This window comes from Salminus brasiliensis, chromosome 24, assembly GCF_030463535.1.
Source record: "Salminus brasiliensis chromosome 24, fSalBra1.hap2, whole genome shotgun sequence".
NCBI classification, from domain to species: domain Eukaryota; kingdom Metazoa; phylum Chordata; class Actinopteri; order Characiformes; family Bryconidae; genus Salminus; species Salminus brasiliensis.
In genome coordinates, this window is record NC_132901.1 from 11,942,981 (window position 1) to 11,956,511 (window position 13,531).

Below are 13,531 nucleotides of genomic sequence, written 5' to 3' on the forward strand. Positions count from 1 at the left end.
GGGGAGGGGCGGGGAGGGGAGGGGAATGAAGGGTGGGGGGTTGGCAAGAAGAGAGCGGACAATTTGTTGTCCAATGGTCGTTGGACGGCATTCTGGAGGCGGTACCTCGTCTAATTAAAATGCTAGAGTCTAAATAATGTGGGAGCTTATCGCCTCCCCCTCATTCTTCAGTCTTACTCGACGAGGAGCAGTATGCCTGAGCCAGCTAAGTCTGCGCCCAAGAAGGGATCCAAGAAAGCCGTGACCAAGACGGCCGGGAAAGGCGGCAAGAAGCGCAGAAAGTCCAGGAAGGAGAGCTATGCCATCTACGTGTACAAGGTGCTGAAGCAGGTCCACCCTGACACTGGAATCTCCTCTAAAGCGATGGGCATCATGAACTCGTTCGTGAACGACATCTTCGAGCGCATCGCCGGTGAGTCTTCTCGTTTGGCTCACTACAACAAACGTTCTACTATCACCTCTAGGGAGATCCAGACTGCTGTGCGTCTGCTCCTTCCCGGTGAGTTGGCCAAGCACGCCGTGTCAGAGGGCACAAAGGCCGTCACCAAGTACACGAGCTCCAAGTAAATAGTGATAGCGGCATAATCCAAACCCAACGGCTCTTTTAAGAGCCACCCACGGTTTCTTCCAAAGAGCAGTTTTATTCAAGAACCAAGTAAGTTATAATACTAATTATTATTATTATTATTATTATTATTTATTAGAGAGTGCCTTTATTGTTACATACTTATTGATGTATGTATGTAAATCAACTTACTTAATTGTTTGTTTGCATTTAATTGGTATAGTGTACTAGGATTCAGGGACAGAGCAGCAAACTAAAATACTGTGCCATACTAACTGTATGGAGTGGGCTTGTAGTGCTAAGTGGGATAAATGAAGCTGCACATCACCTGTGAAAGACCAGTCCAGAGGAGATCAGCCTTACAGGTGGGGAAGAGTGAGGCAGGAAACCATACTAGGGTTGACTTAAACCCTAGAATTACACACCTGATCTTTGTAATGAAAGCTGTCTAGTGTATATAACCAGGCATACGGTTAGGCTCTCCCACAAGCCTTTTTTGTTGGGTCACAGAAGGGTGAAGTTAGTTAAAGCCTTAGGTTTATGGTGGGATTTGAGTGAACAAAAGTAGGTTCAGAGCAAGGCTTTTGATGTAGAGGGTCGAAGTAAGGCAAAAGGACGAGGGTAGAATAATTAAATTGAGGTAGCGTAAGTAAAAAAGTATGGCGGTGAAAGTGTGTTTAGTGCAGATGTGATCTAGGAAGAGTGAGTAACAGTGGCTTTGTAAGGAGGCCTCAGGTTTATGATGAAGGTGGATTGAGTTAAAGTGACCGTGAGCTTAGGCCTTTGCCTTAGGATACAAAGGAAGGTTCAGTAAAAGTGAGTTTCAACATAAGCCATCAGCCTGATGATTCGGATACACATGGCCTCGGCCTACTGAGGACTGCACATCTAAGTAGAATGGTCATGACTGCATGGAATGGGTTAAGTGAAAGCAAAAGTTTAGTGTGTTGCTTATTGAGATAGAGGGAAGGATGGGGTTAATTTGTTTTAGGACAAGAATGAGATTGCAGTTTCATGTGAGGGGTTCGAATGAGGATGGAGTGATTTTGTATAATGGTTGGATGAAGGATGGGGTTATTTCATTTTAGGGTTGGAGAGAGAAGGTGGTGGGGTTTGTATTAGAGTATGAATGAAAATGGGTTATTTTATTTTGGGGTTAGACGGCGGATGGGGTTATTTTGTTTCATTGTTAGAATGATGTTAAGGTTATGTTGTACTAGGTTAAGAGGGAGGACAGAGTTATTTTGTATTAGGACTATTTTGTTGGGTCACAAAAAGATGAATTTGGTTGAAGCCTTAGGTTAATGTTGAGATTCGAGCGAGCAAGAATAGGTTCAGAGCTAGACTTTTGATGTAGAGGGTTGAAGCAAGGCAAAAGGACGAGGGTAGAGTAAATAAAATAGTATGGCGGTCAAAGGCCTCAGGTTTATGATGAAGGTGGATTGAGTTAAAGTGACCGTGAGCTTAGGCCTTTGCCTTAGGATACAAAGGAAGATTCAGTAAAAGTAAAACAGTTTCAACATAAGCCATCAGCCTGATGTTTTGGATACACATGGCCTCGGCCTACTGAGGAATGCACATCTAAGTAGAATGGTCATGACTGCATGGAATGGGTTAAATGAAAGTAAAAGTTTAAAAATAATTATTTGGTGTGTTGCTTAGTGAGATAGAGGGAAGGATGGGGTTAATTTGTTTTAGGACAAGAATGAGATTGGAGTTGTTTCATGTGAGGGGTTCGAATGAGGATGGAGTGATTTTGTATAATGGTTGGAGGAAGGATGGGGTTATTTCATTTTAGGGTTGGAGAGAGAAGGTGGTGGGGTTTTTATTAGAGTATGAATAAAAATGGGTTATTTTATTTTGGGGTTAGACGGCGGATGGGGTTATTTGGTTTCATGGTTAGAATGCTGTTAAGGTTATGTTGTACTAGGTGAAGAGGGAGGACAGAGTTATTTTGTATTAGGACTACTTGGTTGGGTCACAAAAAGATGAATTTGGTTGAAGCCTTAGGTTAATGGTGAGATTCGAGCGAGCAAGAATAGGTTCAGAGCTAGACTTTTGATGTAGAGGGTCGGAGCAAGGCAAAAAGACGAGGGTAGAGTAAGTAAATTTAGGTAGCGTAAGTAAAAAAAGTATGGCGGTGAAAGTGTGTTCAGTGCAGATGTGATCTAGGAAGAGTGAGTAACAGTAGCTTTGTAAACGAGGCCTCAGGTTTATGATGGAGGTGGATTGTGTTAAAGTGACTGTGAGCTTAGGCCTTTGCCTTAGGAAGGTTCAGAAAAAGTGAATTTCAACATTGGCCATCAGCCTGATGATTTGGATACACATGGCCTCGGCCTACTGAAGAATGCACATCTAAGTAGAATGGTCATGTCTGCATGGAATGGGTTAAATGAAAGTAAAAGTTTAAAAATAATAATTTGGTGTGTTGCTTATTGGGATAGAGGGAGGGATGGGGTTAATTTGTTTTAGTACAAGAATGAGATTGGAGTTGTTTCATGTGAGGGGTTCGAATGAGGATGGAGTGATTTTGTATAATGGTTGGAGGAAGGATGGTGTTATTTCATTTTAGGGTTGGAGAGAGATGGTGGTGGGGTTTGTATTAGAGTATGAATAAAAATGGGTTATTTTATTTTGGGGTTAGACCGCGGATGGGGTTATTTTGTTTCATGGTTAGAATGATGTTAAGGTTATGTTGTACTAGGTTAAGAGGGAGGACAGAGTTATTTTGTATTAGGACTATTTGGTTTGGTTAACTAAAAGATGAATTTGGTTGAAGTCTTAGGTTAATGGTGAGATTCGAGCGAGCAAGAATAGGTTCATAGATATTTTTTTGATGTAGAGGGACGGAGCAATGCAAAAGGACGAGGGTAGAGTAAGTAAAATAGTATGGCGGTCAAAGGCCTCAGTTTTATGATGAAGGTGGATTGAGTTAAAGTGACGGTGAGCTTAAGCCTTTGCCTTAGGATACAAAGGAAGGTTCAGTAAAAGTGAGTTTCAACATTAGCCATCAGCCTGATGATTTGGATACACATGGCCTCGGCCTACTGAGGAATGCACATCTAAGTAGAATGGTCATGACTGCATGGAATGGGTTAAATGAAAGTAAAAGTTTAAAAATAATAATTTGGTGTGTTGCTTATTGAGATAGAGGGAGGGATGGGGTTAATTTGTTTTAGGACAAGAATGAGATTGGAGTTGTTTCATGTGAGGGGTTCGAATGAGGATGGAGTGATTTTGTATAATGGTTGGAGGAAGGATGGGGTTATTTTATTTAGGGTTGGAGAGAGAAAATGGTTATTTTCTATTAGGGTTAAAATGAAAAATGGGGTTTTAGGGTTTAAATGAGCTTGGGTTTATTTTGTATTGGGGTTAGAGTGAAGGTGCAGTTATTTTGTATTAGGCTTGAAAAAGGGCATGATTGTTTTTTGTTATGTTTAGAATAAGTTTTGTCTTTTTTTTTTTGTTATTTTGTTTTTTGTGTTTTAGGGTTGGGGGGGTGTATGCAGTTATTTTGTGTTAGGGTTAGTATGAGATTTTTGGCTATGGTATATTGGGTGTGTTACGAGTGCGTATTAGGGGACCTATGGAGAGCCGTTCCGAGTGTGGAAGCGCCGGTGACAAAGACGCATCGACGGTGGAAGTCATACTGCGCACACACGGCAACACTGTGCTTTACACACTCCTCAAGGTCGCCTCGCACGACGAGCAAAACAACGCACCCACGTCTCGGATGCCCAGCACGCTCTCGCCGAGGCTCTCCTCCAACGCACCGGATAACACTCGCCCAGTTCGTGGCACCTTTTGTCGCCGTTTTCCACCGATTAGCACGCCAAATGCGCCGCCGCCCGTTCGGCACGCCGGTAGCGTGGCACGCTTCGGTGAGCGCCGTATCAAACGCGGCGTCGTTACGCTGCCCTTCCCGTCTTCTCAACACACGGTGGAGCCTCTCGGAGACGAAAGAGCATTTCTACGCTCGCCAAGTTGAGCTTTCGCCCATATTTCGCTCGACAAACGCCGAGAGAAAACACAAGTGCGAGACCGTCGCTGCCACACGGCTGTGCGGCATCGAGCGAGTTGAGTCTACAACGTTCTCATGTGGCTTTTAAGGGCCGGCCCCCTCGCTGCAGCGGGAGGTTCTACAGAACGCTGCAGCAGTTTGTGCTCACTCGCGCTCACAGCAAAGCAGAACAATGGCAGAAGTCGCTCCAGCCCCAGCCGCCTCGGCGCCCGCCAAGGCCCCCAAGAAGAAGGCCGCCGCCCGCCCCAAGAAAGCCGGCCCCAGCGTGGGCGAGCTCATCGTCAAGGCCGTCTCGGCTTCCAAGGAGAGGAGCGGCGTGTCTCTCGCCGCCCTGAAGAAAGCCCTGGCTGCCGGCGGCTACGACGTCGAGAAGAACAACTCACGCGTTAAGCTCGCCGTCAAGAGCCTCGTCACCAAGGGCACTCTGGTGCAGACCAAAGGCACCGGCGCGTCGGGCTCTTTCAAGCTTAACAAGAAGCAGGCCGAGGCAAAGAAGAAGCCGGCCGCCAAGAAACCGGCACCTAAAGCTAAGAAGCCGGCCGCCAAGAAACCAGCCGCGGCCAAGAAGCCCAAGAAGGTAGCAGCCAAGAAACCCACTGCGGCTAAGAAATCCCCCAAGAAGGCCAAGAAGCCCGTCGCGGCCGCTAAGAAGGCAGCGAAGAGCCCCAAGAAGGCCAAGAAGCCGGCGGCTCCCAAAAAGGCGACCAAGAGCCCAAAGAAAGCCAAAACGGTCAAGCCTAAAGCAGCTAAGCCCAAGGCGGCGAAGGCGAAAAAGGCTGCCCCTAAGAAGAAGTAAACAGTAACGCCGTTTACCTTCATGTCTTGTTTCTCTATTCAACGGCTCTTTTAAGAGCCACCCACAGTTTCATAAAAAAACAGCTTTTTCCCCCCTTGTTACTGCACAATGAATTGATTGTTAAAAAAAAAAAAAACACTCAACAACACAAAAATAGCTCTCATTAGTTTCCCCACACAATAATTATATATGATCAATATATATATTTTTTTGGTTTGGTCATACGTGTTACATTTGAGCGGGAAAGGGAAAGGAAACGCGGGGCACGAGTGGGGGTAAATGTTTCTTTCTTTAACCCGTTTTCTTTCTTTCTTCCTTTCTCTCTCTCGCTCACACAGACACACAGCACGAGAGGAGGAGGGGGTCGGGTAGGAAAGCGAGCAGAGGTGGGAGGACGCTAGAGTCTGACGGCGGAAATGCGATTGGCTGTTGGTGCGCGTAGCTTTTAGCCAATAGGACCGTAGGCGATTTTGCTATATCAACGGCGCTCGTTGGCCGGCGTGCATTATTTCAGCTTTGTTCGACGAACACGACTGACGCGAATCATGAGTGGAAGAGGCAAAACCGGTGGTAAAGCTAGGGCCAAGGCTAAGACTCGTTCGTCCCGCGCCGGACTGCAGTTCCCAGTTGGCCGTGTGCACAGGCTCCTGCGTAAAGGCAACTACGCTGAGCGGGTCGGCGCCGGCGCTCCCGTCTACTTGGCCGCCGTCCTGGAGTATCTCACCGCTGAGATTCTCGAGTTGGCTGGCAACGCCGCCCGCGACAACAAGAAGACCCGTATCATCCCCCGTCACCTGCAGCTGGCTGTTCGTAACGACGAGGAGCTGAACAAACTGCTCGGAGGAGTCACTATCGCCCAAGGTGGTGTGCTGCCCAACATTCAGGCTGTACTGCTGCCTAAGAAGACCGAGAAGACTGTGAAGACAAAGTAAATTGGCGCTCTCCGTTGATTTATCTATACACAAAGGCTCTTTTAAGAGCCACCCATTTTTTCTAAGAAAAGTGCTGCTCCTTTACAAACAACACTACATATTCTTCACGTGATTTCCAATTGCATAAAAAAATAATAGCTTTATGAACCGAGTTATTATATAAACACACTGCCATGCAATACACAATTGCCCTTTTTCATATATTTCACGTACTGAGATCAACACCCTATGCATATGTGCATGTATACACACATTCTCTCGCTCTCTCTCACACACACACACACACACACAGTGTGTTTAATGTTCGCTGTAATGTACAGTACATTGATTAGTTTGATCATATTATTGTTCTTATTATTATATATTCTTTTAATGCTTTTTTTTCTTTGTTGTTTTGTATTACAGGAGCCCGCCGTTTTGCTTTTAGGTTTGAAAAGAAGACGCCCAATAGTGTGTCACCGACGCATTGCCGGCCGCCCAATGGGAAACGGACAACTTCAAGACGCCCAATGAGCGGCAAGCGGCTTGAAAGCTTAAAAGCCATGTGAAGCGAGCGAGAACTCATTCTCTTTCTTTTCCCCGAGAGGAGCAGAGTTTAACGCGATGGCAAGAACCAAGCAGACCGCCCGTAAGTCCACCGGTGGCAAGGCCCCGAGGAAGCAGCTCGCCACCAAGGCTGCTCGCAAGAGCGCCCCAGCCACCGGCGGCGTGAAAAAGCCTCACCGTTACAGGCCCGGCACCGTGGCTCTGAGGGAGATCCGCCGCTACCAGAAATCTACTGAGCTGCTGATCCGTAAGCTGCCCTTTCAGCGCCTAGTGCGTGAAATCGCTCAGGACTTCAAGACTGATCTCCGCTTCCAGAGCTCCGCCGTCATGGCCCTGCAGGAGGCCAGCGAGGCGTACTTGGTGGGTCTGTTTGAAGATACTAACCTGTGCGCTATCCACGCCAAGAGAGTCACCATCATGCCTAAAGACATCCAGCTGGCCCGCCGTATTCGCGGAGAGCGCGCTTAAACAGAGCGCTTCGACGTTTACCTGAAATACCCAACGGCTCTTTTAAGAGCCACCTACCCGTGTCCGCGCCGAAACAGCAAATGTCCGCCTCACCTCGGTGTTGCGTTTATATAATGTAAGGCTATTATGACGCGCACGCTTCTAAATTCCATAGGACTGAGCGAGCGAAACCAGCCGTGAGACAGTGGTTGTGAAGATTAGGGAAAAAAAACAACTTCTATATGTGTGTCTATATATATATAACGTTTTGTACTACATTTCACATCAAAATCGCCATATTTAACGTGTTTTAATACATATGAATACTTTTCTTTTAATACCTATCAATATGTTTATACATATTTAATAGTTTGGAAACAGTTCATTCACCCCAGCAGAAAGTAGAAGCCACTGCCCTTTCAGTAGAACACTACACTTTACACTATGTAGTGTTTAGGCCGGTTTTGGCCTATTACAAACGGCATTAGTCATGGATGGAGCGTAGATCCCACCGCGTGGTGAAACTATACAACTGCAAGATCAGTTTCAGAGAGCAATGTATGTGTATATTCATATAATGAGAGCTTGATTTGGGGTACTTACGTTTCATACATATGCAACATGAGTTTGATTGCATAGAGAGTAAGCGAGACCAGCTGTGTTGTTTGTGCTTGCTTTTAGGGCAGCAGTAAAGGAGGTAAGTGTATAGTCCGGAGAGGAATGTTTGTTTATTTGTTTGTTTTTAATCTCTTTCAATACCTCTACCAGAACAAGGCATGTCTAACTCTAAAAAATTATATGTTTACTCTATATGTTAACTCTATAAAATTCATGTTTCCCGTCACATTGTTTGTAAAATTAACCCAGATCAGCGGGAAAAACGCCAAAATTAAATGAATGTTGAGTCAGTATTGTTTTGTGCTATACTTCAAAAATTACCTTATTTAGTACAGTCTAGCTTGTCTGGAAGTATAACCCTTGAAGTATGGAGCAAATTAAATGAACCTTCCCAGCACATGTAAAATGATCATTAGAGAAGCCTAGGGAAAAGAAATAGTGAATAAATACTGGCAGGGGTAAAGTGTTTGTCCTGCCTAGGATGCACCCGGTTATGTAATAGAGAGTAGAAGCCTTTGAGCCTTGAGTACAGTAGTGCTCTTCTGTGTGGTGAATAGAAGGACTTTTGGAAGTGCTCATTGCAAAGGACCACCGTTGTTTTGGGATCATGGGCATATATGTCATGGATGGAGCGTGGATGCCATCGTGTGGTCAAACTAGGCAAATGCAAACGTTAACTAACTAGATTTATTCGTGTGAATGTTACAGCTTTTTCATTTGATAGATGGTTGTGAACTCCAGTACGTCTACTAAGTCATTTGTATTGCGGTGTTATTTTGGTTAGTGTTTTTTAAAGTACATTTTTAAAAATGTTTCTATTGAAGCATACTTCAGTTCAGGGCATTTTAGAAGCCAGCATGGTTACCAGTTCTCATGCTGCCAGGCAATGAAATGGAAACTTAATTTAGGGCAATTTTATACACATTAAATATGATTGTTAACTGCACCAATAAATCTAAAAAGTAATTACATGTCTTGTGGGATGATTGTCGTTTGGGCTTGGGTTTCATTTTAACAATATGCTAACGATAAAGTCGGACAGAAGGAAAAAAAAAACAAAACAAAACAAAAAAAAAAACCTCCAGACCGTATAACCTCCTTCCACAACTAGATAAAATGTCTTGTTTTGAAGAATGCTTGATAGAAGCTGTCTTTAATGAAGGCACTGTATTAGCCATCATGACAACCAAACAGCATGCAGTTAGGTAAAAAGCCTCCAATTCACTCACTGCTAGAAGCCTTTGAGACAAATTGTAGAGTAGTGCACTTCTATGTAGGACCTTTCTTTCCTTCTCTTTAGAGCCCTTAAACTCTGTGTATCAGTTTATATTGAGGTTCCCATAATAATCATAAATCAATAAAGAAAACCGCTCATCTGCTATAGCTAAAATATGGAAAAGCATACGCACCCTGCAAGGTTTCGGTCAGAGACTTTCTTCAAGGCATAGGTAAGTAACAAATGAATACAAAAAACTCTTTCTCCTCTTTCTGATTTTGCTTCTTTAAATGTCTGCATGGACCAAAAAATCAAAAAGATGAATTGTTTTATATTTTGCAGATTTACATTTTGACCACCAGATGGCATCCACGCTCCATTCACGTACTACGACCACAGACTTAAAGCTTAGCCCTGAAACTCCATCAGAAGCCTAAGGGGTAGGTCTAGCCAAACTGCTTCCACTCACCCAGACTTCATCATGAGCTCTACACTTACTTTGCTTACCACAATGTCTTTCCATATTTCTTTATCATCCACTAACTGCAACATATGGTAAAAGCAACATTACTTAAAGCAACATTAACTCCCTCTGTGTTTATCTAATCTAACATGACTTTTATTAGAAGATGTAAAACGAGCCAGAGAAATCCAAGGGGTAAACATGTAGTTTTAGTTGGCCTCATTAGGAGCTTTTCCCTTGTATGCAATAATATACCATTTATTCGATTTGTGTTTGATCTTTCTTTCTTTAAATGTCTCTGTGGACACTATATCTTTAAGTTGTAGTGTATTAGATCAACGACTACAATTCCCATGATGCCTAACTAAAGATGGTCTCTGACCAAAACCTTGCCAATTAAAATTGACTCATCTGCTATCAAGACCTGACTGAGGAGCTGGAGGCCAGTGGAGCAAAGCTAAAATATGGAAAAACATACGCACCCTCAAAAAAAATTAACCTGCATGGTTTAGGTCAGAGACTTTCTTCAAGGCATAGGTAAGTAACAAATGAATACAAAAGTGCTAACAAAAGTTTATCAACAGCCGACCGTACTGCCTCCTCCCTTGTAAGTTAGCTTCTCTGCTATTTAAATGTAACTCTTTCTCCTCTTTCTGATTTTGCTTCTTTAATTGTCTCCGTGGACAAGAAATAAATAAATAAATCAATAAATAAATCAATAAATAAATAGAAAAAATGCAAGATTAATTGTTTTACATTTTGACCACACGATGGCATCCACGCTCCATTTACGTACTATGACCACAGTCTTGAGGCCTAGCCCTGAAACTCCATCAGAAGCCTAAAAGACTTGACTAGAGAAGTGCACTTCTGTGTAGTGTATACAGTGTAAGGGATTTAGGAAGTGCCCTATTGCAAACGTCACCGTTGTTTTGGGATCGTGGATATATGTCATGGATGGAGCGTGGATGCCATCGTGTGGTCAAACTCGCAAATGCAAACGCTGACAACATAGATGTATACGTGTATGTGTGTGAATGTTACAGCTTTTACATATGACAGATGGTTGTGAACTCCAGTAAGTCTACTAAGTTCTACCAAGGAACTTTTGGGCATTTTAGTAGCCAGCAGGATAACCAGTTGTCATGCTACCAGGCAATGAAATGAAAACTTATTTTAGGGCACCGTAATTTTGTTTGGGTTTTAACAATATGCTAATGATAAAGTAGGGCAGAAGAAAACAAAATACTCAATACTGTATTATCTCCTTACAGATCTTGATAAAATGTCTTTAGTTAAAGAATGCTTGATAGAAGCACTCTTTATTTAAGGCACTTTATTATCAGTTAGGTAAAAAGCCAACAATTCTCTCATTAAGAGTCAAACTGTAGAGTAGTGCAGTTCTATGTAGGACCTTTGTTCTCCTCCCCTTAGAGCCCTTAAATTCTATGTTGTATGGTTATGTGTATGTATGTATGCATCAGGTTATATTGAGGTCAACATAATAATCATAAATCAATAAAGAACACCGCTCTGCTATCAAGACCTGGCTGAAGAGCTGGAGGCAAGTGGGGCAAAGCTAAAAATTGGAAAGCGGATGCACCATCAGCGCAAAAAATCATTTTAACCTGCAAGGTCAGAGACTTTCTTCAAGGCATAGGTAAGTAACAAATTAACACAAAAGTGCTAACAAAGGTGTATCAAAAGTCAGCCGTACTCACTTGTGAATTAGCTTTTTTGTGCTTCTCAAATTTAACTCTTTCTCCTCTTTCTGATTTTGCTTCTTTAAATGTCTCTGTGGACCAAAAAAAAAAATATGTATTTTTTATATTTTGCAGATTTACATTTTGACCACCAGATGGCATCCACGCTCCATTCACGTACTACGACCACAGTCTTAAAGCTTAGCCCTGAAACTCCATCAGAATCCTAAAGGGTAGGTCAAGCCAAACTGCTTCCACTCACCCTGACTTCATCATGAGCTTTACACTTACTTTATATCACCACAATTTCTTTATCATCCACTAACTGCAACATATGTCTAAGGCTTTATCATCCACTAACTGCAACATACTTTGCTTTCCACAATTTCTTTCCTTCCTTTCTCTTCCACTAACTGCTAACCAATATGGCTGTTATTAGAAGATGTATAGTGGAAACCTGAGGAATCCAAATGGTGTGGGTTTAGTTTAAGTTGGCCTCAATTTACTTTATGTGCAAAAATATTTCAGTGGTGGTTTGTGAGAGAGAGAGAGAAAGAGAGAGAGAGAGAGAGAGAGAGAGAGAGAGAGAGAGAGAGAGAGAGAGAGACATGCATTTGTAGACATATGGCTTGCTTTATGCATACTCATTCATTCTGACAGAAAATACAAACCCTGTACTGGTTTGTGTGTTTCTTTAAACGTCTTTATGTCAATGTGTCAATGACACGATTTGTCTTTATCCTGTAGTGTCAAGATCAAGGACTACAATTCCCATGATGCCTAACTACAAGTTCGATAGATGACGTTTTATTGATTATCTATCTATCTATCTATCTATCTATCTATCTATCTATCTATCTATCTATCTTCATCTAATGATGAAATCCGATAACTGCACGTCCAGTCACAGTAAAAAGTAAACCGTGTGCCATGGTGTACAGTAGTGGGGTGATCTTCGTGGGTGCTTGTTTTATGCTTGCAAGGTCGTAACCCTAGTACTAAATAGCCATTTATGTGATTTATATTCAGGTGCATTGAGGAAGGACTAATTTTGTCATGTGTGTGTGTAATAAACGCTGCGCACGTTAGAATGGCGTGATGTAGTGTGACTTTGTTGTATACGAGACCGAGGCGCACATGGCGACAGCCATCAGAGGGCTGACCGAGGTATTTGTCGTGTTAAGACATATGTTAGCTACTTTTAATGTTCATACATGTGAAACGTCGTTTTTTTTTAGTCCTTACACTACTGGACCCTGGTTAGCTCCGGTGTGTCGTTGTTAGCACGATAACGTTTGCTAACTTGCCAAAAATGAAATAGATAATGATATCCGATAACTCGATTTTGCCGAGAGCCTAAAGTTGTACACCCAGTCACAGCAAATTGATGTAGAACTGCCGTTGCTGGATCTATGTGTGGAGTTGTACATAGCTTGGAGCCAGCTTAGCGATTAGCAGCGTGGCTAACGCGGCTAGCATAAACAGTAAAGCGCAAATATGAGCCTAATTATGAGGGGTCATTATTTGTTGACCACAGTGCAGTACCACATGCGGGGTTGTAGCATAAAAGTACGCAATACAGCCGTGATTTGTGGCTGTTGAGTGATTTGAGTTAACTTGCTTTTTCAGGTCCACACATGAGCTAACAAAGCGATTAGCATGCTAGCTAACTCGGATGGTACAAACAATAACATACGCCAGCGAGTGTAAATACCTGTCAGATAAATACACACTCGCTCGAGTCAGTCAAGTTTTATTATGAAACGGTGTATACAGCAACATTTATACGTTTACTGTCGTGGTTGAAACCGAGAAGCCACCTTGGAGAGTAGCATGATGGCTAGGTGTCTTAAAATTAATCACAGAAATAACGATATTACGGACACGTGCGTAGTTCTCTATATTGTTATTTGGAGCAAGTGAGGGAGAAACAGTCGTGCTTAAACCCGGCTACCAGCAGCCTATCTTCTGGTTTTCAGAGCTGGGCAGCCTGTGTAGCTTGCTAGCTAGTGTTTTGTTTACAAAAGATTATTTTCGTTAGCTAGTTGCCGAAACGACTCCACGTGGAGTGCACGATGTCACGAAAAAACGGCTTCTATACTCACCTAGTGCACTAGAGAGTACTGGAGTGCGGTTTAGGATGGTAAAACACACAATCAATTACTACAATAATAACAATAATAATGTCAAGTGTGTAATCTTTCTAAGAAAACGGTGCATAAAT

The 13,531-nt window shown here is 42.9% G+C and overlaps 4 protein-coding genes across 4 annotated transcripts; all 4 read left to right on the forward strand.

Moving 5' to 3' along the window:
- The first annotated feature begins 192 nt into the window (after nt 1-192).
- LOC140546508 (histone H2B) lies at nt 193-567 on the forward strand. The gene has a single exon (XM_072669851.1). It carries the CDS (start codon nt 193-195, stop codon nt 565-567), a length of 375 nt encoding a protein of 124 aa, XP_072525952.1.
- A 4,191-nt stretch (nt 568-4,758) lies between these two features.
- LOC140546972 (histone H1-like) lies at nt 4,759-5,382 on the forward strand. The gene has a single exon (XM_072670454.1). It carries the CDS (start codon nt 4,759-4,761, stop codon nt 5,380-5,382), a length of 624 nt encoding a protein of 207 aa, XP_072526555.1.
- Nucleotides 5,383-5,927: 545 nt separating this feature from the next.
- Nucleotides 5,928-6,862, forward strand: LOC140546641 (histone H2A-like). Its single transcript, XM_072670024.1, has 2 exons — nt 5,928-6,310; nt 6,742-6,862. Exons 1-2 carry the CDS (start codon nt 5,928-5,930, stop codon nt 6,860-6,862), a joined length of 504 nt encoding a protein of 167 aa, XP_072526125.1.
- A 52-nt stretch (nt 6,863-6,914) lies between these two features.
- On the forward strand, nt 6,915-7,328 carry LOC140546642 (histone H3). Its single transcript, XM_072670025.1, has one exon. It carries the CDS (start codon nt 6,918-6,920, stop codon nt 7,326-7,328), a length of 411 nt encoding a protein of 136 aa, XP_072526126.1. The 5' UTR covers nt 6,915-6,917.
- The last annotated feature ends 6,203 nt before the right edge of the window (nt 7,329-13,531 follow it).

Excerpts from the sequence above, each read along its gene's own strand:
- LOC140546508 (XM_072669851.1), top strand. The coding sequence starts at position 193 with ATGCCTGAGCCAGCTAAGTCTGCGCCCAAGAAGGGATCCAAGAAAGCC.
- LOC140546972 (XM_072670454.1), top strand. The coding sequence starts at position 4,759 with ATGGCAGAAGTCGCTCCAGCCCCAGCCGCCTCGGCGCCCGCCAAGGCC.
- LOC140546641 (XM_072670024.1), top strand. The coding sequence starts at position 5,928 with ATGAGTGGAAGAGGCAAAACCGGTGGTAAAGCTAGGGCCAAGGCTAAG. Across the intron at positions 6,311-6,741 it reads GAGAAGACTGTGAAGACAAA|GTTTGAAAAGAAGACGCCCA; the intron begins GTAAATTGGCGC and ends TTTTGCTTTTAG.
- LOC140546642 (XM_072670025.1), top strand. The coding sequence starts at position 6,918 with ATGGCAAGAACCAAGCAGACCGCCCGTAAGTCCACCGGTGGCAAGGCC.